Raw genomic sequence first — 20,225 nt, forward strand, 5'->3', positions numbered from 1 at the left:
TAGAACGTAACTTTCCTGAAGTTCAATGTTCACAGGTTCTCTGGGCCACAAAGACTTCTCTGTAGGATACATTAAAAACTGGTATGTTAATCTCATATTAATATGACAAGTTAAAGAAGTAGCCCCAAAATCAGTAGCAGTAGTAGCTATATTTGAGAATTGGCATGCTGAAATGCCCATTTTTAAACAGAAAGGCAGGGAAGAAGAGAAGAAGCAATAACTTCTTGACCAGACTCAAGATTTAAATCTAAATTTTTAAATCTAAAAAATATTTTGGAACAAGTACTCAAACTATACTCATTTATGCTTTCCACAGTAATCGACACAAGTCAGCCAAGGACAAGTTATGTTAAAATCCTCCCACAGTAGTGTAATAAAAAAACAGTAGATGAAGTATCTTTATCTTGACATCTGACTATCACAGGACATTCTTATAAAGCAAGATGAACACAGCTCAGATGAAACTACTTCTATATGAATGCAGAGTTAGCTAGACTTATCACAAAAGAAAATCACAGTCTACTGTCAAAACAGAAAGCTGTAAGGACTTTCTGCAGAAGTATGTACTAGGATCGATTCTATCAACATTGCAATAACCTAAATTATTACATCAATAGACAATATGCAGTTTGAATGTCTCCCAGATCTACTTGAGGACAACATTAAAATTAAAAAATTATCTTGACAAGTTAAAAAGTTGTCTAGAAAAATATAACATTTAATACTAACAAATAAAAGAATCATTCAAAGCTCACATCCAAATCAGTCACTGCAGCAAACATGACCTCAGATTTTTGACACTTGGAATGCTGTGATATAGCAAAGGGCTATAAAATATTCCACATTGTTTAATTGCCTCAGACTATTTACCTTGGACTTTTTTCCCCAGACACAACAGGGATATATCCAGTGAAAGAGTGTTGGGGTAAAAAAAAACCATCCCCTTCTCTCCACACAAAGAATTGTTGACTTACTTAAGATCTATGAATCTTCCCCATGTATCATTAAAGTCTTCTGTTGAGAGATTTGGAAAGCTTTTACAATTTAGAAGGGAAAAACACTGCCACCTCCTGGAGCAAGTGGAGCTACCAGCTCTCTGCCTCCATTTTGCACTGTTTCCTATGCACTGAAAAGTAACCTCAGGAACTTTGCAAGTCACCATCAGATGTTGCATTTAGAAATACAAGCAAAAGCTTACAGTACTGTACCACTTGCAAGGTAAATCTTGGTGGTCTAAGCTCAGTAGCAACGTGCATCAGGTCCACCTATACACCCCACCAAATTCTACAGGCTTGAACAGTTTCCTATCAATTGGCCTTCCTTACCACCTAAAAATGCTGGACAGAAATCTCCATAAAATTAGGAATGGGACCAGAACCAAATACAGCAACTTATTCTCACTAAAAGCACAGCAAACTGGATGGAGTTGTAGGTGACTTCTGGCCTACAGTTTTCAAACCTTTATGCTATCATCTTGCTTTTACTATCAAGGATCTATATTACAATCACCTGTTTTCATCCAACAGCCTTCAAGACGTGGCTTCTGAGAACATGGTGAATGCTCAGTCAGGCATATACCTCTGCTCTATACTGAACAACTCATAATAGTCCATAAGAAGGTATACTGTATCTCCAAAAACGTATAAAATCACTTTGGTAACTACTCCCTTCCTCCTTGTATTAGTCACAACAACATCCCTCATGTGTTATCAGAAATGCTTTACAAGAAGGTAAAGAAACAGCCAGTTACCAAGTAACTTGGGACATACCTAATAATAACAGTTCATACTGTAGGTAAGCTGCAGTGTTATACAAAATCTCTTTGATTTCCCAATAACACCAGCTATTCTTCCAGTGCTCAGTTCCAGGGCTAACTGGAAGCTACCTCAGGCATCTAGTCTCCATTCTGTCAGCTGCGACCCTGCCCAAGGATGTAGCTCAGTTACATTTTTTTTAACTGGATTATATCTGAACTAGGACATTACACAGCTTCAAACGTTTTAAAATCAGTTTAATACTGACTACTTCATACCTTTTCCTATTTATTAAGCAACCTTGGAAGTTTCAAGTCTTTTTGAATGCTACAGCTGCCATTCCTCCAAAAAAAAGAGTACAACTACCAAAACAAAAGCGTTAATGTCAGAAGGCTTCCGTAGAGAAGCATCAGTAAAGCACAAGGGCTGAATCAGGACGAAAACAAGTTGAGAGAATATTAGTATGAGCAGAATGAATGAGAGAGCAGTCAAGCCTAAAGACACAGGTAAATTTTTAGATGCCGTTACTTGGATACTATAGTTAAATCTTACAGTATACTCGACAAGTGCTGTTTTTTTCCTTCTGGACCTGTGATCAGTATGAATAGTATATTGTGCCTGATGTTATTTCTTATCTCATCTAAGAATTTCAGGCAATCTCATGCCTTTGTCTTTGTCATACTGGAAAGGTATTCTGCTTAAGCTTCCTGAGGCTTCTAAGGGCTTTATGAGCCTAGGAATAACTGACCCAAAAGGTAAATTTCATGAGATTATTTTAAAAGTACTCACCAAAAAAGACAAAAAGTGTTTTTCCTTTTTAGTTTAATTCTACAGTATTTGGCTTCCTTCTATTCTTCAATTACAGTTGAGTCAATGCTAAAACTAAGCTTTTGGGTAAACTCAAATAAAAGAATTCTAGAATTATTTGGCCATCATAACTCAAGTTTGCTTTGCACATTACATGTTCTGATGTGGTGTATCCTTAAAGAAAAATTATTTAGGCACCTTAATAAAAAAAGAATTCCTTAAAAATTTACTATCTTCACTTCACATTCAGTTTATTTTCAAAAATAAAAAACATGCACATTTGTAAGATACACCATTTGATTCTTACCAACAACATGTTTATAAATATTTTTTCTTCCTTTTAATACAGATATCTATCTACAAATCTTGAATGGCAATCTGCCCAATTGCTTTTTAGGCAAACAGGTTCTACTGAAGTCAATGTAAATCTGTATTGTTTCAGGTGCTGGAAAGCAAATGTACCTGCAGAACTAGATAATTACCTCTTCAGGCACTTGCCATTTGGCTAAACCAAGTTTAATAGTTTCATTATTTATACAAAAGCAGCAAAATTCCAGTCTTTATAGGCTTCTTCAGCTGATTTCCGCATGAAAGAAGTGCATAAACAGAAATGTACATCAGTCATCTCACTGAGAGAAAATGCCGTATTTCTTCTCCAGTTCTTGAACAGAAGTATCTCTCAGTCCCATGTGGTTCACATGATTGAATAATGCCTGTGTGACTGTAAAAGAAAATCCCACCATAAACTTATTTTTGCAGTTCACAGTTTTAAGGTAAATTAGTCCAGTTCTTTCCTCAGTGACAGTAAGAGTTGGATTATATAGCTGAAACACAAGTAAATTTTCAGAACTACTGAGAGGATGAAAAAAAGTAGCAAAGGGAATCTCATTTTGTTTTGGTGCCCATGAGCTGCCTAGTAACACTTCTGTAAACAGGTACATAATCCTGACAACGTAAACAGACAGCTTTTATTTTGTTTACTATCTTGGCACTATGCCATTAAATGCAGCAGATAAAAGTGCCAGATGGCAGATAAAACTTACATCAGGTTAAAGGTGTGAATGCAATTCATAAGAGGAATTTACTTGTACTTCAGTTAAGTAAAACAAGTAATTTTATTTTAAGGAGATTGAGATATCAAAATTTTGAAAGTATAATAGTTATAAGTGAAACTTACTTACTGTAGACAGTAAATTTGATATTATTTTGTCCCACATAAATGTTCTGCTTATAAGTGTCTCACTGTTACATAGTTTGTCTGGTGTGCTAAATAAAGAAGATGCTTGAGACAAAACCTACTTTTTTAAATCATGAACTCCAGCCAATGTCATCCTGAATTGCAAACTAATTTTAAGTGATGCCTCAGAACAGGACAGATGACCAGGCTGAGTGGTTTAGAGATGTCTGCATTCTTTTTGCCAACAGTAAAGTCAGGATTGCCAAGAAATGGTTGTAAACTGTGGAAACTATGTAATTTGGATATCTTGCATCTCTGATAAGAGATGTCATACAAGTTCATATATTGGCAACATTACCAGCTACAAACTGACATGCTGGAGAACCTGCTTTATCAGACTAAAATGCAGTGGTATTACCGATAGAAACAAGATTATTTAGGTGTAGTTTTCAACAATTAATAAGGAATCAAAAGATAAAGAAAAATTACATGACATTCATATTAACTTCTAAAACAATCAAAAAGCTGGACAACTAACTAATCTTATCTGATTATTACATGGACTTAACAACAAGAATAGCACTAGATTCTACAGTATCACAAATGAAGTTTAAAAAGACACTACTGAATTACTTACTTTTTTTCTCCGAGCCTGACATAAACATTACCGCCATATCAAATCTTTTTAATTCAGATAGCCTCTGGAGGATTTCAAGGATGAGTGATGGCTCCTCTTTCCTAAAGAAGATTATTAGAAATATAAAAATAACTACTCTTGATTAGATTCAGTAGCAGCAAGCAATATTAAAGACTTCAGGAACAAGAAATTAAAGGACCAATGGAATTCCCTTCTCTCTCTCTCTCATATTCCCTGCCTTTCTCATCTTTCCTGTTCATTCTTCCACCCACAAAGCAAGAAGTCAACATCCAGAAATCTTTATGTAAATATCATTCTGATATAGAGCAAGAGTGAAGAAATATAAAAACCTAGACTGATGCAATCTGACAGCTGTTCACGTACAGAATAGCTATTTAATGCTTACAGCTTGCCATAACGTCAACATTTTTACACATATGGGGGTATGTGAGGGCAAGTGGTCACAGGAAGCTCAGGAAAAAGCATCGCGTTAAAGTTACCATCATTTTTATCTATACAGAAAATGCCTAGATTGCGTTAATTTTACATTTTTCTGGTCCACAGTAAACAGACACTGTCTTTGTTACAAATACTAACAAGAAATAGTATTTTTTCTTTCATAACTTGTCCTGTTTCCCTCCAGAAGAAATGGCTTTTACCTTACTGCAGACAATTTCAACTTCCTAGCCTTTATATGTCATACCACCAAATGCAGGACTACGTCTCTTTAAGATGTCATGTTCTACCCACATGATGGATATTTACTTTTAAAGAAAGCGAGAAAATGGCTAACATTGTTTCATGGAGAAAAGCAAACGTAAATCAACACCCTAAAAACACTCTGAGTGTGTGCTCTCAGAGTAATTCAGAGAAGTGGTACACTACCTCTGACAGGCAAAATATACTTTAAGACTCAAATTGTAGCTTGGACAGAAATTCAAAAAATACTTGTCAGGTCCTGCCTTGTTAGTATTTGTAACAATCAGAACTTGTAGCTCCAATACACATTTACTACAAGCTGCTTTAAAATGCTAGCAGGTAATTAAAAATACAAGCTGGAATGCACCACAACAAGCATCGCACAAAAATGAAACCCGCTGCATTTCTCAGCATTAGAAAGTTAATATAGAAAGGTAATGCTGTGCAATTATATGTCATAACAGAATGTGCACAGTAATGTAATGAAAATCTTTTTCATGCAATCTAATATACAGTTTCCGATGCTATTTAGCAGAACCGAATTCAACAACATACAAAAAGTCTATTTATTTCTTTACTTCTTTTCTATATGATTTTTCAAGATATGTTTAATTTCTTTAGAAGGAATAATTGAATCATTCCAATTACTGCATGATGCTCATGTAATGCTGCATGCTGGAAATGATTTTGTAAGCCCAATGGTGGGGCTAGGGACAAAAAACAAAACAAAACAAAACAAGGCAAAAAATCAGAATAGTAATAAGCAATGTAAAACAAAGGAAGAGTTAAACTTACTCAATGTAGAAATCATGTAGAATTTTCAGTATCTGGTTAAACAAATCTGGATCTAAGGATTTCTGGAACAGTTTTGGATAAAGCGAAGGCTCTATTTGCTTTGGAAAAAATTTAAAAAGTGTTACTTTTAGGCAAAAAAAAAAAATACAGTTGAGTCATAAGAATTAGAAATGAGTTTTTAGAATAGCTTGAACAATGCTAAATACATGAAAAAACAAAAAAAACCAAAACACAACAAACCCAAAACCAACCCAAACCAAACCAACAAAAACAAATCACTTGCACTATTTGACACTGAACATTACTTTTTTTTGGTCAAAATTGCTAATCTCTTTTAAAAGAATTCTAAGCGATTTTTTACAAAATATACATAAGCAGAAGTACACATTAACTAGATGTGTTTCAGCCATTTTCCAGTCTAAAGAAATAAGAATGTTGCTATGTCTAACTACCCTAGAAGCATTCATTTGAAAAACTACAATTTGTTACTTGTACATTTAACTCTTTACAGAATCAGGGTCTACATTTGAAAGAAGAGACAGATTATGCGAAGACTGTACTCAAAGCGAGGTATGTGGAAAGCCAGGTACAAGAGGACAAATACTGAAATGTGGATCAAAGTCCTTAGCATTATGTGAGGACAACTAACAAAAGTGACTGTTGTACACTGTTAAGACACAGCGAACCTTTCCACCTAAGCCTGTGCTGTTTCTTCCATGTCAGTTGAAGAAACTGTCCAAGCACTGTTAATCAATACTACGTCTCATACCTTCAGGTACAAGTACATATGTTCTGGGCAGTCTTTTAACTTCCTGAAGTCAGACTCAAGCTGGAAAGAATTTGCAGGAATGGCAGGGACTGGATAAGCAGAGCTGAATGACCTTTTGATTTCTTTCTCTTGCTCTTTGTTCACAGGGAAAGATGGATGCAATACCGATGAAATTCCTTTCACACTAGCAAGATGCCTGCAAAGAGATTTTGAAAAACATAACCAAGAAAACATTTAAGAAAATCCTACACTGAGACCTCCTAGCTGGAGACCTTTCAGTTCCTTAAAAAATCTAAAATAGTATCAAAATTTTTAAAAATAATGTATTTCAGTTCAAGCAGGTATCTAAAAAACCCTTCAAATTATGGAAGTTTGATACTCAATCAATCTTTTCTGAAAAAACATACATCTGCAAATACTTACAAATATGCTCTGCCTTTCTCTACTTTGTTTCTGGAAATAACTGCATTTTATGGTATGATTGCTACCATACACAACTGAAAAAAAAATTACATTTTCTGCAATTTCACAATGCAAAACAATAACCATGTCCAATGAACAAACTGTTTTCAACACTGATTACAGTGGAGCTATTTTTTGTCCTATAATTTGTCAGTTAAGTCCATTTATTTTTCAGAAGTTATAAAACAGCTAAGATATATATTTTTTTCTTCAACACTTCACAGTAAATTCACCTGACTGAGTTGGAAAAGGCTGGTGTTTGTGTTTCTTATATAAATTCTTCCATCAGAATTCCATAAAACGTATTTACTATTAGCAGAACTGAGATGATGCCAACGCATACAGCGCTCTCCTAAGCGGACAACAAGTAGAGTTCCAACACTTAGTAGGATCAAGTCAGGCCAGTAGCTTCTACACTTGAGCCCAGTTTCAGTCAACCAGACTTGAGTTTGCTCAGCTAACACAGTGGAACTTGGGAACTTTGACCAAACCTGAAGTTATCAGCTGCCTGTTCAGCATGGAAAAGAGCGGTGACACTCTCGCCTGCTCCTTTTCTCTCACACAACTGGTGTGTAAAAAGTGTTTGAACTCTGCTCAGCATCTACTCTAAAACGTGACAAATAAAATTCATAGCTAGGGAAGATGAAGTGCACAAGGAAGAGAGTATGGCATATAGGAAATACGATGAACTTTTTTATATTTGAAATGTAAGGAGACTAGTTTTCCATCCGACACTAAATAGATCATATTTGTCTTAATTACTACCCGATCAAAGAGGCAGTCATAAGAACTGTAGTTTCTTTCAACGTTTTCTTTTTCATTCAAATTGTCCAAAATATGTTTAATACCTCATCACATGTAGAAATCTGAAAATGAAGATTATACTTCAACTACATTTACCTTAGAAAAAGAGAATCAGAATTTTTATACTTACTGTAAAGGTGACGCATCACTGATTTCCTCTATTTTCAAGTGCTTTGCTTTTGGAATGTCCATTGCAGCCAACTGATCATCTTCATCTAGATTCTCTGTTCCTTCAATGCTCATTGAATTCCTCCAGTTACTGACTGAAGAAGCAGTGGTGGGCAAATCACTATTTGTTGTGTCATCATCAATTTCTTCAATGGGTATTCTTCGTAAAGGCTTCTAAACAGAACACAAACCTCATGTCCTGTGTTTAGCCTCAACATCAGTGTATATAAAAGCCCATAGATAAACAGCTGTGTTTCATTTTAAATAATCTCATGATAATCAGTTTCACCTCTGGTGGTGCACATGGAAGATACATTAAATAAAGATAAATGGCAAAAAAAGAAACTTCATGACATTCTACAGGAAGCCTTATATGATAATTTTATTGCCCTACCCTCATAAACGAGGTTATCCTTACTGTAGAGAATCTCAGAATCTGCTTTCTGTTTTCCCACTTATCACCCCATTTAACATTACAGATGTGCATACACCGTATTTCTGTGTGTGCTACTGCAGGCTGAATGCTTACACCATGGCTACTGTCACACACACAGGGAAATGCTGGAGTTATGTTATTGAAAAATATCAACAGCATAAATCTGTAAATTTTGGGCTTTTTACAGGCAAGCTGTATCTATCAGGAGTTAGCCCACATAAATAAGCAAGGAGTGAATTTTAACTTTAAGCTCTAATTTTCCTGTCACTATAGAAAGCTACTCACAAAAAAACAACTTACTGTTGATTTCAAGTGTAATGGATTATCAATCACTTTCACTATATTTTTTATTTCTGATTCTTTTATCAATACTGAGGGATATTCTTGATGCGTCTGCTGTGCTTTCTCAGCCAATTCCTGAAAAAAATAGTAAGTTGTCCAAAAGATACAAAAATTGAGGAATAATTATAAGATATGTTAAAAACTACATAATAAAGAATGAAAACATTCAAATTCTATTACTACAGGCTTACACAAAAAAAAAAAAATCACAAGTATACATACATTCCTTATTTTAGTGAGTTCATTTATTGCTTGTTTATTTCCAGGTTCCAACTTCAGAACTGCTTCAAAATCTGAGTGAAAAACAACATACAAAAACTGTAGACATTTCAAGTTAGAAAGTACTTCTGACAAATTTTTAAACCTTGCGTTTTCCTTTCAGAGATCTAAAATAATTAAAGGCAGGTAAGTCATCATAATGCTTATATCATTACCTAGTTTTAAACACAGTTTTCAAACTATTTGTTACTACTTATCATAAGCAACAATAGTTGTAATTTCACACAAAACTGTCTTTCATTCATGTGGATACCAACACAAAAAGTTTTACACAGGTTCAATGAAACACAACAGAACCCCATCGTTCTTAACTTTTGCCCCCATTGCCTAAGTTAGTCAGCAACTGATTTAATTGGTATTAGAAGATTAAAACAAAAAAAATCAAGATGTCCTTATACTCATCCTTTACCTCTCACACTTAGGCTAATTCAAAGCCATACCTTGCACAGCTTCTTCCAGCTTTCCAAGAGCAACTCTGGCAGATCCTCTTCTGGCAAAGGCTTTACAATAGGAGGCATCCAAGAGCAGAGCTTGTGTACAGTCTTGTTCTGCCTCTTCATATCTCATTGAAAGAGTAGTACATAATTAATGATGTTTCAAAACACAGTTTCAACAGAAAAGACAGAGCTACCCAAAACAATTAAAATATGAAGACAGAAAGTAATTACCTATATACATGTAAATACACATCACTGAGCTAAAATGCAAAATAAAAGTCAACATACAAAATATGGATTCTCAGTACCTTGAAATTTCACCCTATCTTTTGGTATCTCATGGCAAACTGATAATTCTCTTTTTATCATCACAGAGAAATTAATTTCCTCTGTGAAAATAAATGCTTAAAGCCTGTCAGACCAGAATCCACTTTAAACGCTAAATAGCTTTAAAATGAAAGTCAGTATCATAGTTTTGTACTTCCAAAAAGCAGAAATATCACTACAAAGAAACCTGCAAAAAAAAAAAAAAATAAAAAAGAGGCAAGAAAGGAGAAGCAAGCATAAATGACAATTTCTCTACATCTGAATTTTTGTGACTTGTCCTTAACTACTTCAAGAATGAGAAGTCAGTATGCTCTTGCATTAAAGTCCTTTACTCCACTGTAAGACCAAATTTCTTCACTCCAGTTATATTAATGATTCCACTATGTGCATATTTAAGTATTTTCATTCATTCCTCTTCTCTTCCTTCAATGTATCACTAAATTTATGGGAACAGTATTTTTTTTTTTCCAGTTCTTATCAATTCTAGAGGTTCATAAGAATACCAATGAGCTTCTGTTTCGTTTTATGTTTGGGTCCTCTTTGAAATGTAAAGACTCATGATACAGTGATATATCATACAAAATCAATTTTCTTGCTTGGTCAATTCAATTAAAGTATCACTTCCCTGATTCTCTGAGAACATGATTTGCATTATGATGCCCTCTATGGCTTCAGTACTAAATTACAGATGCTACGTCAGAAATATTACCTGTGCTACCTATTTTACTCTCTCATAATTTGAGATCAATGTATTGTCTCTACAGATACCCAACCACATCATGTTAGAACAGAAGATCAAAATAATGCTCAGCTCTCTGCTTCTTATGCTACCATTTTAAAAGGTTTAAACTACCATACCATCGGGGAGTCAAAAAAAATCCAGATTTCAAAACTGATCACATGAAATTTCTCTCATTTGCTAGAAAGAATGCATTTACTACTGTTACTGGATTATTTAAATAAAGCTTAATTAAAAATAAATTAACTACACATTCATATCTCCATTAGTGGAGTTAAGGAAAAATACATCAAAATATGAACATTTCCAGAAAAAACTCCTCTCCATTCCCTTTGAATTCAGAGGTCATAATCCACTTCTTTTTACAGTGCAACATTTAGTAGCTGACTGGGTTTTATGGTTAAAAAAAAGACATAAAGCTTCTGGCAAGTCCTTTGAGAGAGGTGAATATCTAAAGTTTTAGACACATGAAAGAATGAAAAGCAAACTTTAGCATCAGTATGAAATTACAGTTTCTATTTTCTCGAAACTTCTTACCTATGAAACGCATTGTAAGATCACACATATTGAGTTGTTTTCTCTCCCTTACAGGATAAATTACCATTTACCCTGTACTGAATTCTAGAAAGAATTAGGAGTGACAGTAACTCAACTTCAGTGAATATCTACTTCGTAACAAAGAAAGAAACAGTACAGCCCATGCAACCTGACTTACTTTTCAATCTTCAGATAGGCCATGGCTCTGTTAGCTGGCAGAAGCGCGTTGGTGCCATCTGCAGCTATACCACGGGTATAACATTCTATTGCAGCCTCATACTTTCCTTCTTTGAAATAACCATTACCCTGTAATATTTAGATTAGAGAAAAATAGCGTTGAGAAAGATCTAGTACAATGAGTTTTTCTTATCCCTTTTAGTAGACAGGGTCACAATATCAAGAAGATGGATCACAAAGAACACCCACATCAGGGCAGATATTTATGGCATATTTCTTCATATCTAAGCCTGGAGACAGACCACAAAAATATCTTATTTTTTCCTAGAACTTCAAGGATTTAAAAAAAAAATGCTATACACATAGATCAAGTGCAGATTTATAAGTCCGTATCTTGTGATTTTTCTTTACCCTTGATGTGCAGGATAAGTCATTATGTACCTCCTGAATTTAAACGCAAGCTGAACCTTTACAATTCCCCTTTCAAGACACCTTTCTGTGCTGCACAAAACCTTCTCTATCCTGCTACATCTATGAAACTGTTATCCTGAAATATTAGTTTGGCCCAAATGTTGCTGTTATTTTCTAAATAATGTTCCATACAAGAAAATTACATTATGTTTTTTGTTTGGTTCCAAGAGACTATTTTTTGCTTCTCTGTACTCATAAAGCCATGTGTTATCTTGTCCGCTACTACTCAACTCTGCTGCCAATAAAGTATTGCACTAGACTGAAATTTATTTTCCCTGACCTTTTCAAACTTTTGTTCTGTTTTACCTACTTAATGTATGCTTTCATTCTCTTCCTACTAATTACCTCTTACAACCAGTGTAGGAAATCTGAATATTGATAAAAAGTCAGAAGTTAAATAGCTAGAAAAGAGAACAGAAACAAAATTATATTTTAGTTGCTAATGTTATTTCTTAATTGCAGCACTAGGGAGATGGAGAAATCAATAAACTAACTGTGAATCAAGACCATGTATCCAGAAATACATTTTTATTGTCAATGTTGCCTGCACTCCCTCAAGTCCTTTTTATAACTACTTTTGACCATGTAATCAGAGATTTGAAAACACGGGAAATAGTCCACAACTCAACTTGGACAAGCAGGGGTCAAGATGCATATAATATTGGAGAAATGAGATCTCTGTAAGATACAGTTCAAGTTCTACTTATTTTGCTACAAATTTAAAATGTATCAGGTACAATTTGGGCTGTAAAAGCTACCTTGTATAATTATTCCTCCAGAAGAGTCCAAACAGAACTTACTGTTCCCCTCTGGTCCCTATATAGCCCAAAATGGGAAACAATTAAGGTTATATCAAGGACATTGTATTTACGAAGTTCAAGACAGTACCAAGTTTAATTAACACAATCGCATAGCTAATAGCACAACACAACATTTTTCTTTGCTAGTTCTCTCCTGTTCCACCACCTGTGACTTACCAGATCTTTTTCTGTAATAGCCTTCTGCTTGAGCTGCTGGTCTTCAATGCACTTCTTCTCTTCATCTGTTAACTCTGGTCTGACTGTATCTTCAAGCTCTTTTTGTTCTGCACTTTCTTTTGATGACAGAGCCTGCGAATATGTATTTTTTTTACTCAGTATTTCTCCCACTTACAGATTTTCATAACATAAAATTATGATAAATTCTGAACTTTTAAGATTTAAAAATCACCAAGCATTTTAACAGAAGTGCTTGTGTTGTAAGTTGAATGCAAATTGAAGAAATCATTCTAAATTGTTCTCAAAAATGTATTTCAGTGAGGGACTGCGAGTCAGAATATTGGCAAATAAAAAGTATGTTATTTCTGAAGCACAATGTAAATAACCCAGTGAACCTGTTTATATGTATTCCAATTCACAAATAATTTATTTCTTCAATCATGGAGACTATGGGTCTTCATTCTGAAACTACATTTTTTCAAGTACTTTCAAAACTACAGGTGAAGAGGTATAAACATATTCATACAGTAATGACGAGTGAGCTTATAATTACTGAGGTCATCATAATTAACCTTCTCTCCCTGTCATCAGACTTGCAGTAGAGTATTATGTCCTCATAGGCATAAAGCTACTTTCTGTTTTGGTAGACCACAGAAATCAGTGGGGCTACAAGCAGGTTAAGGGTTCAGCCTTACTGCCAAGAGAACACTGAGGTTCTCTCATATGTAGTGCTACCTTGCTACAAAATACTAAGCATGACTGAAAAAAAAAAACAAAAAAACAAAAGCAAAACAAACAAACAAAACATTAACACAGGAGGTAGAAAAACATCTGAGGGAAGATTTTTTTTAAAAAAAAACACAGATGTCAGTACACGCATCCAGTCTTAGTTTGATAACCCACCATCACACTGATGTTTGCATACATGCTAGTTAATCCAGAAGAAACTCAATTACAGATTTGTACCTCAAGGCAGTTTAAATGCCAGAAAAAGCACATAAGAGTTCAATGAATTCAGTTCTTGTGATAAATTAATACACCCTCTTCAGTTTATATCTGCATTAACTTATGTTAGGACCTATTAATCTTATTACCTGATGAATTTTCTTCAGTTCATTTTTTGCTTCAAAGTTGTTTGCATCCAGCTCTAAAACTTTTTCATAATCTATCAAAAGATCAGAAAACAGTATTTCAGTTAGGAACTATAGGTTAGTAACCAGAACATAAAATAATAGCATTCTTTTCAGAGAACTCTTTTTTGTAGTTACCTAAAAAGCCTGAGATATTAAAGGAACACATTGTTCTAAAACATTTAACACTGAATTATTATAGAACTTCTAATGCCTACAGTAACCATTTAGACTTGCCGTTTGAATTTTACCTTGCCAGAAGAATATGTCATATATCATTTCTTTGTTTACAGGAAATGAAAATTAAATTCCTACACCAAATAAACAAATCACACAAGTTTTAATCAAGCAGAAAGATGAACAGTTTGTATCTCTTATAAGGAAAGAATTGAAACAAGACCCACCTTCTTTAGCACCTTGAAGATTCTTCAAAGCAAAGCGAGCAGCCCCTCTTCTGGCATACGCCTTTGTGTAATTCTTATCTAAAGCAAGTGCTAAATTGCAGTCAGATTCTGCAACAGAATACCTATAAAAATATGAATGAGTTAGTTTGGACACATCTAGGTAACAAAAAACAGAACTTCAGCAAGTTAGCTTACTCTGAAGCTTTACAGGTTTTCTTTAAAGTGGAAATGTTACATGCTTCAGAAGGGGCAAAGAACAAGTACTTAAACATCTCTCAATTCAGAAGTCATTAAAACAGGAAAGGAAAGAGAGGCAAACAATCTCTGCGGCAAAAGAAAGAATAACCAACTCTCCTATGCCCTTTCTTCTCTCAAAACAAATTAAAGCCTCAGAGATTACTGAATCTGAAAGGCAAATTAGATAGTGAACTTTATCTCACTCTCTTTTCTTTTTTTGAAGTCTCACACTGTAACAGAGAAGACAGTGAACATCCAGCATGAAAGCAGAGGGGAAAAAAGATGAGAGACTACCAGATTCCTTATGCCATCAATTCGTATTTTGCTTTGAAACTGCAAAGCAGGTTGCAATAGCAGTCTTACTCAGACTGTAGTATAGCATAATAAATTATCAGATAGAAAATCTGAAGGTAGCATCTGAAAGAAAAAAATATTTAAGGATTTAACAAGCCTTACTTTTTCATTCTATAAAAAGCCGATGCTCTGTTTGTGGGCAATACTGGATTGTAGGGATCATAATGCATCCCTCTAGTATAGCATTTTATAGCTTCATCAAACTTCCCTTGTTTAAAGTAGTTATTACCCTGTAAACAGAGGAAACTCTTATTAGCAAATTGTTGTACATTCAAAGACATATTAATAATTTTTGGTGAAAAAATTCGATCTTGTATTTTAGAATGCTCAAATATTTTTGTTTAACATCTCTCACAAAGTACTCCTTTACAGTAAAACATTACTTTTCACTAAAATATTCCAAGTATCCCATATTATTTCTCAAGATTTATGCAATAGGAGTGTTTTACTATACACCTAATTTCAGTACCTGTAGGTCATTTCCAGACACCTATAACACGCACATAATAACTGCTTACATTGCCAAAGAGAATTACTTAAGTTTTTTTGAGCTTTTAGTAACTAGATTAGGCATCTTTGCTTTCCAAGGTAAATATTCTCATTTCTGCCTCGTTTGGGACAGAACTTTCATTCTGTGTGCCATCAAATGCTTCACTGCAGCCCACACGATAATAGTCAAAGATATCTCAGTTTCTCAGTGCAGACTGCAGATTATAAATTGTGGAATTTCTACAGCAGCAGGGAAAGAAGGCAGATGTCACCCATGCAGACGGTAAAAAAAAAATAAAAAAATCCAAGAAACCCTACTGAAGGAAAGTATGGACTGACATATGGTGTTAGGTGATTGTTTGTAAACAAAGAAGTTTCTCAGAACTACAGAAGTTGCCATACAACTGACTTGGTGTAACTCACATGGCAATGAAGCATGAGATAAGCTTTGCTGTATTCTACTTGTAAAATAAGGTAACACTGAAGTGGTACCAACTTGCCATTACCAAGGCTGGGAAGACAGACAAGTTTGCCCATCATTCCCAGATGTACTGGCCTTGCAAAGGAACTAATCTTAAATTCTCAGTAATTTAGTTTGGGGCATTCAGCCCTTGTGTTGAGGTAAACACCAGTTTGATCCATATGGCAATGATCCAGCCTGGACGGATTCCTCTGCAGAGCCTTCCTACCCTTGAGCAGATCAACACTCCCGACCAACTTGGTGTCATCTGCAAACTTACTGAGGGTGCACTTGATCCCCTCACCCAGATCACTGATGAAGATATTAAACAGAACTGGCCCAAATAACAAATATAATAAACAGTTATAATGCTACCACCTTTTCCTTCTCTGCAAGAGATTTTTCTGCATCTATATGGATTCCATCTTCCTCTGAGTCTGATTCTGGAGATACAGAATCATGAGTACTATCTTCTTTATCAAGTTCTTCAAGTATTTTATCCTGCAACAGATAAAAATAAATTAACTTCATTATAATTTAATGATACAAAACAAAGTAAGACCTTAGGAGAATTAGTAGTGCATTTTTAAAAATCTCTACTGCTCAAGTCCTCTTTACCAAGGAGCATTCCACACTTTCAAAGTCCGAGACCTATCCTCTAATACTGCCAACCATGTTTAGTCTTATATTCTATTAGAATTATGACCTTTTAATAGATTTATAGTTCAACCATGCTTTTTCCTTAAAGTTAAATTTGATTTGCTGTTGAGAGCACAGTCAACAGAAAACTAGTATTTCTTAATATTCCAAATTTTAAACATATGACCTTTTTGGAAGAAAGTTGCTTTTTGTTTTTATATAGTACCCAGCCCAGTAAGATACTGACCTGCGGACTGAACTTCCAGCACTATAAGAAAATCTCATTTAAGACATAATCAACTGGGAACAGGACTAAGTTAACAAGCCAATATTCTGACTCACCACATCAAGTTTTCCCCATGCTTCATAATCATAAGACTTGATCTTGTTTTTCTTGTTTTCCACGCTGGTTATCTTTGAAGGGAGCTTACTTTTGTTTTTCTTCTTTTTCTTAAAAGCTTTATTTCGAATTGGTGGCAAATTCTAAATTGAAATAAGTAATTTATTACAAAACAGATGCATGAAAGTCACTTGTACTGAAGAATCTGTAATACCCATAACTAGATATAGCATCTGTGTCTACTGGCTTATTTTAGAAATTCACCCAGCAAGCTATTCTCAGGAATGCTACAAAACCACTAAGGACAGCAAGTTTTCTATCTTTCAATACATAATAATAGCAGATATTACATGTAGGATATAAAGTTAAGCTTCAGTAGACAATTGTCTGCAGAGTATCAGTGAATAATAACATCAATACATTAAAAGTCAGCCACAAATAATACTGATGCTACAAACATAAATATCGTTCTAGATCTACCTGGAACTGATTAAAAATTTACTGGCCCCATCACCTCCAGAGGCTACTGCCCCACAGCTGTTGGTGGAACTGTTTACAGAGAAATCTTTGGTCTGCTTCAGATGAGGAACAAATCATCAGAGTCAGCTCACACCTTCTATTCAGATATTTTAAGTCAATACATGTAATTTTGCAGAAGCAGAAAGTAATTATTATAAACACGATCACATGAATGGCTGAGTTAATATTGACATTGGACTTGTGATTTTTACCTCTTCTGGGACACCGCTCTGTTTCCGGAGTTCAGAATCCACTTCTTTAATATCTTTTTCCCAGCTCTCCAATTCTCTCATAAAATCCTGCAGCTCTTCAGCATTTTGCTTCATTTGCAGCTGTAGTTCTAGTGCTTTATTTGGTGAACTCATTGTGATCTGTCAAATTTCAAGGAAAAAACCTTTATAAAGAGAACTGGAAAATATGTACTGAAGGAAGCTAGATACTTCAAAATGACAAATCTGACTTACATGTAAAACAGGCTTCCCAATAGCATAGTAGGAATATAATATAATAAGAGACTAAGAAGAAACATAATTTAAATATCTTTGAAAAAACAATGAGAAGCCACATTTTTTAGATAAAAGAAAGTATATTGGAACACCAAGTCATGCTTTCCTAACTAAGTGTAAAGTAAAGGGCCCAACAAGTCAGTGAAAATGCTTAAAATGATAACAAGGTGATCTGAGTTTAAATCAACTTCTGCAGTGTTTCCCAGACAACGGAATGAAATAAAATTTGACACACTAATGTTTAAGTTTTAACATAAAAAGGCAATTAAGGTATACATTCTGCCTTGTATCTGAACATAAACACATCATCTGACAAACAAACCCCAAAAGCACTTTCAACTGCTACCAGTAAGTGAGCTCAAATATGCACACATTTTTTAGGACAGGAATGAGTAAACACATGAAGTGTTTTATTACCAAGTCCAATGAATTACAAATCCAGAATGTTATTTGAATGTGCCCCCCAAATCCTTAAAATACTGCTTAATAATTATTAATATTTAATAGCCTTCATAAATTTTGTTTTCTTAACTGTAGTGTCTTTAATGAAAGATGTTTTATTTTCACAGAAATATCAAGTCACAAGTAAAAAGCAACCTTAAAAAAACTCTTGGTTACAACTGAAAAAAAATCTCCACATTTGTACACTCCATAGCACAAAAAGCCAAAATTATTTTGAAAACAATCATGAATAAGTAATTCATGGTGAACTAACTACAGACTTAGCCAAAGAAAGCTATGAACAGTTGATACTATAACTTCTTGACTGAAAGAATTTCAGGATCAGTTACAATCCTCATATAAGCTATTTATAGATAGTACACACAACTTTTAAGGGAGAGAAAGGACCAAATTTTTATTTAATTATTTTTAACATCCAGTGAAACAATAACCTATAGAAATATAAAAACATACAAGACAAACCAAGCTAATGATTTCCGCAATACAATACACTGTCCATAATTACAGACTAAGTCTCATAAAAGATGGAAAAATATGCTGCATGTTACTAATGAAGTAATGTGACCAAAGCAAAAGCAGTTTTTGGATCTCAGGAGTAAGCAGCTGAGCAGATGCCCTGATATAAAAGCTGTGCTTCTCCCTAGTTACCTCCTATGCATAGGTGGTAACATGCTTACCCTTAGCAATATATTTTTCCTGAAATCTTTTAAATATTTTGCCTGCTTGAAACTAATCTGAAAGAAACTCTAGGTAAAGCCCAAATAAATGGGTATTTTTCATCATCTTTCCAATTCAGGTGTTATTTTTACTTTTCTGTCTACAACTGTTCCCCCATACTGAACTGTCTCCACAATATTTAGCCAGCTCATTTCATGAAAACTGGTCATGGACACACCTAATATTCTGTATCACTTCGCACACCTCAGGTAACAGTAGCTAGAACAAGATGCTTCAAAAGGCATAAGAAACTACATTGTGATCTGCTGAACTGTCCTTTTTGCTATCACTAACTAAAATAATATTCACATACATGTGAAAATCTAATATTAAATCTAGCTGTTTGTTTTCTGGCATTCTAAAGTGTCTTGCACAAGTTTACGGTGTACTCCTGCTCCTGTTACCCACTAGCCCAGGGTAACTACAAGCAGTTACATTTATACAGTCCTAAAATTGCATTCGGCCCTTTGAAGGCAACCGCAAGGCTGATGTTGCCCCCGAGGCGAAAATGAGTTTGACACCCGTGCACTGGCCTGTTTGCTGCCTACAGCTTGGCAGCAACCTTCATCCCCCGCTGGCCCAGGCTCCGGGGCAGGGCGGCTCTTAGGCGCTTTAAAGCAACTTTATTAGAATCTCAGCGCCAGGGCTTTCCCTTGCTTTACCCAACGCCCGAGGATGCCTTGGCCCAGCGGCTCCACGGGGGAGCAGCCGCGTTACCCAGGAGGCCTGGCGGGCAGCCGAGGCCGCGCCCCGGAGGCCCGGGCTCACGCCGAAAAGGCCCCGGGGCAAAACCAGCCCGTCTGAGTTCCGACACCCGCCCCCGCACCGCCCGCCGTTACAGACGATGTCCCTCAGAACGGGGCCCCCCTCGCCTGCAGCCCCGCGTGGCCCGGCGAGCCGCAGGCTGCGCAGAGGCAGCACCGGAGACCAGGCCCAGCCTCGGCCTCACCTGCGCCGGGTCCCGCCTCTTCCCGCCGCCGCCGGACGCCCTCCCCGCGCAGCCGAGCCTCCTCCCAGGATGCACCGCGGCCCCGCAGCGGGACAAACCCCGGGGAAGAGGGCGGGGCAGCGCGGTGGCACAGGAGCGCATGCGCTGCCTCTGCCGGCCCGCGGTCCGCAGCCCCCCGCGCTGCCTGGCCACGCCCCCGCCGCCTCACGTGTCAGTGAGCGGGTC

At 35.8% G+C, this 20,225-nt stretch overlaps 1 protein-coding gene across 4 annotated transcripts; it reads right to left on the reverse strand.

Annotated features, from left to right (window-relative positions):
- Nucleotides 1-2,763: 2,763 nt before the first annotated feature.
- On the reverse strand, nucleotides 2,764-20,078 carry RPAP3 (RNA polymerase II associated protein 3). 4 transcript variants are annotated; one of them, XM_080348825.1, is made up of 17 exons: nucleotides 20,001-20,078; nucleotides 17,579-17,737; nucleotides 16,850-16,990; nucleotides 16,247-16,369; nucleotides 15,022-15,149; nucleotides 14,329-14,450; nucleotides 13,889-13,959; nucleotides 12,795-12,926; nucleotides 11,348-11,475; nucleotides 9,570-9,691; nucleotides 9,073-9,143; nucleotides 8,809-8,925; nucleotides 8,035-8,246; nucleotides 6,639-6,834; nucleotides 5,870-5,967; nucleotides 4,376-4,476; nucleotides 2,764-3,282 (listed from the first exon to the last, which is right to left on the reverse strand). In XM_080348825.1, the coding sequence occupies exons 2-17, from the start codon at nucleotides 17,729-17,731 to the stop codon at nucleotides 3,188-3,190; spliced, it is 2,010 nt and encodes a 669-aa protein (XP_080204951.1). In that variant the 5' UTR covers nucleotides 17,732-17,737; nucleotides 20,001-20,078; the 3' UTR covers nucleotides 2,764-3,187. The 4 variants fall into 4 exon arrangements, 3 of the variants coding, with proteins under 3 accessions (XP_080204951.1, XP_080204949.1, XP_080204950.1); XM_080348823.1 differs by lacking the exon at nucleotides 20,001-20,078 and adding an exon at nucleotides 19,714-19,848; XR_013922436.1 differs by lacking the exon at nucleotides 2,764-3,282 and having other exon boundaries at nucleotides 5,870-5,960; nucleotides 20,001-20,058.
- Between the last annotated feature and the right edge of the window lie 147 nt (nucleotides 20,079-20,225).

This window comes from Nesoenas mayeri (assembly GCF_963082525.1).
Source record: "Nesoenas mayeri genome assembly, chromosome: 1".
Classification (NCBI taxonomy): domain Eukaryota; kingdom Metazoa; phylum Chordata; class Aves; order Columbiformes; family Columbidae; genus Nesoenas; species Nesoenas mayeri.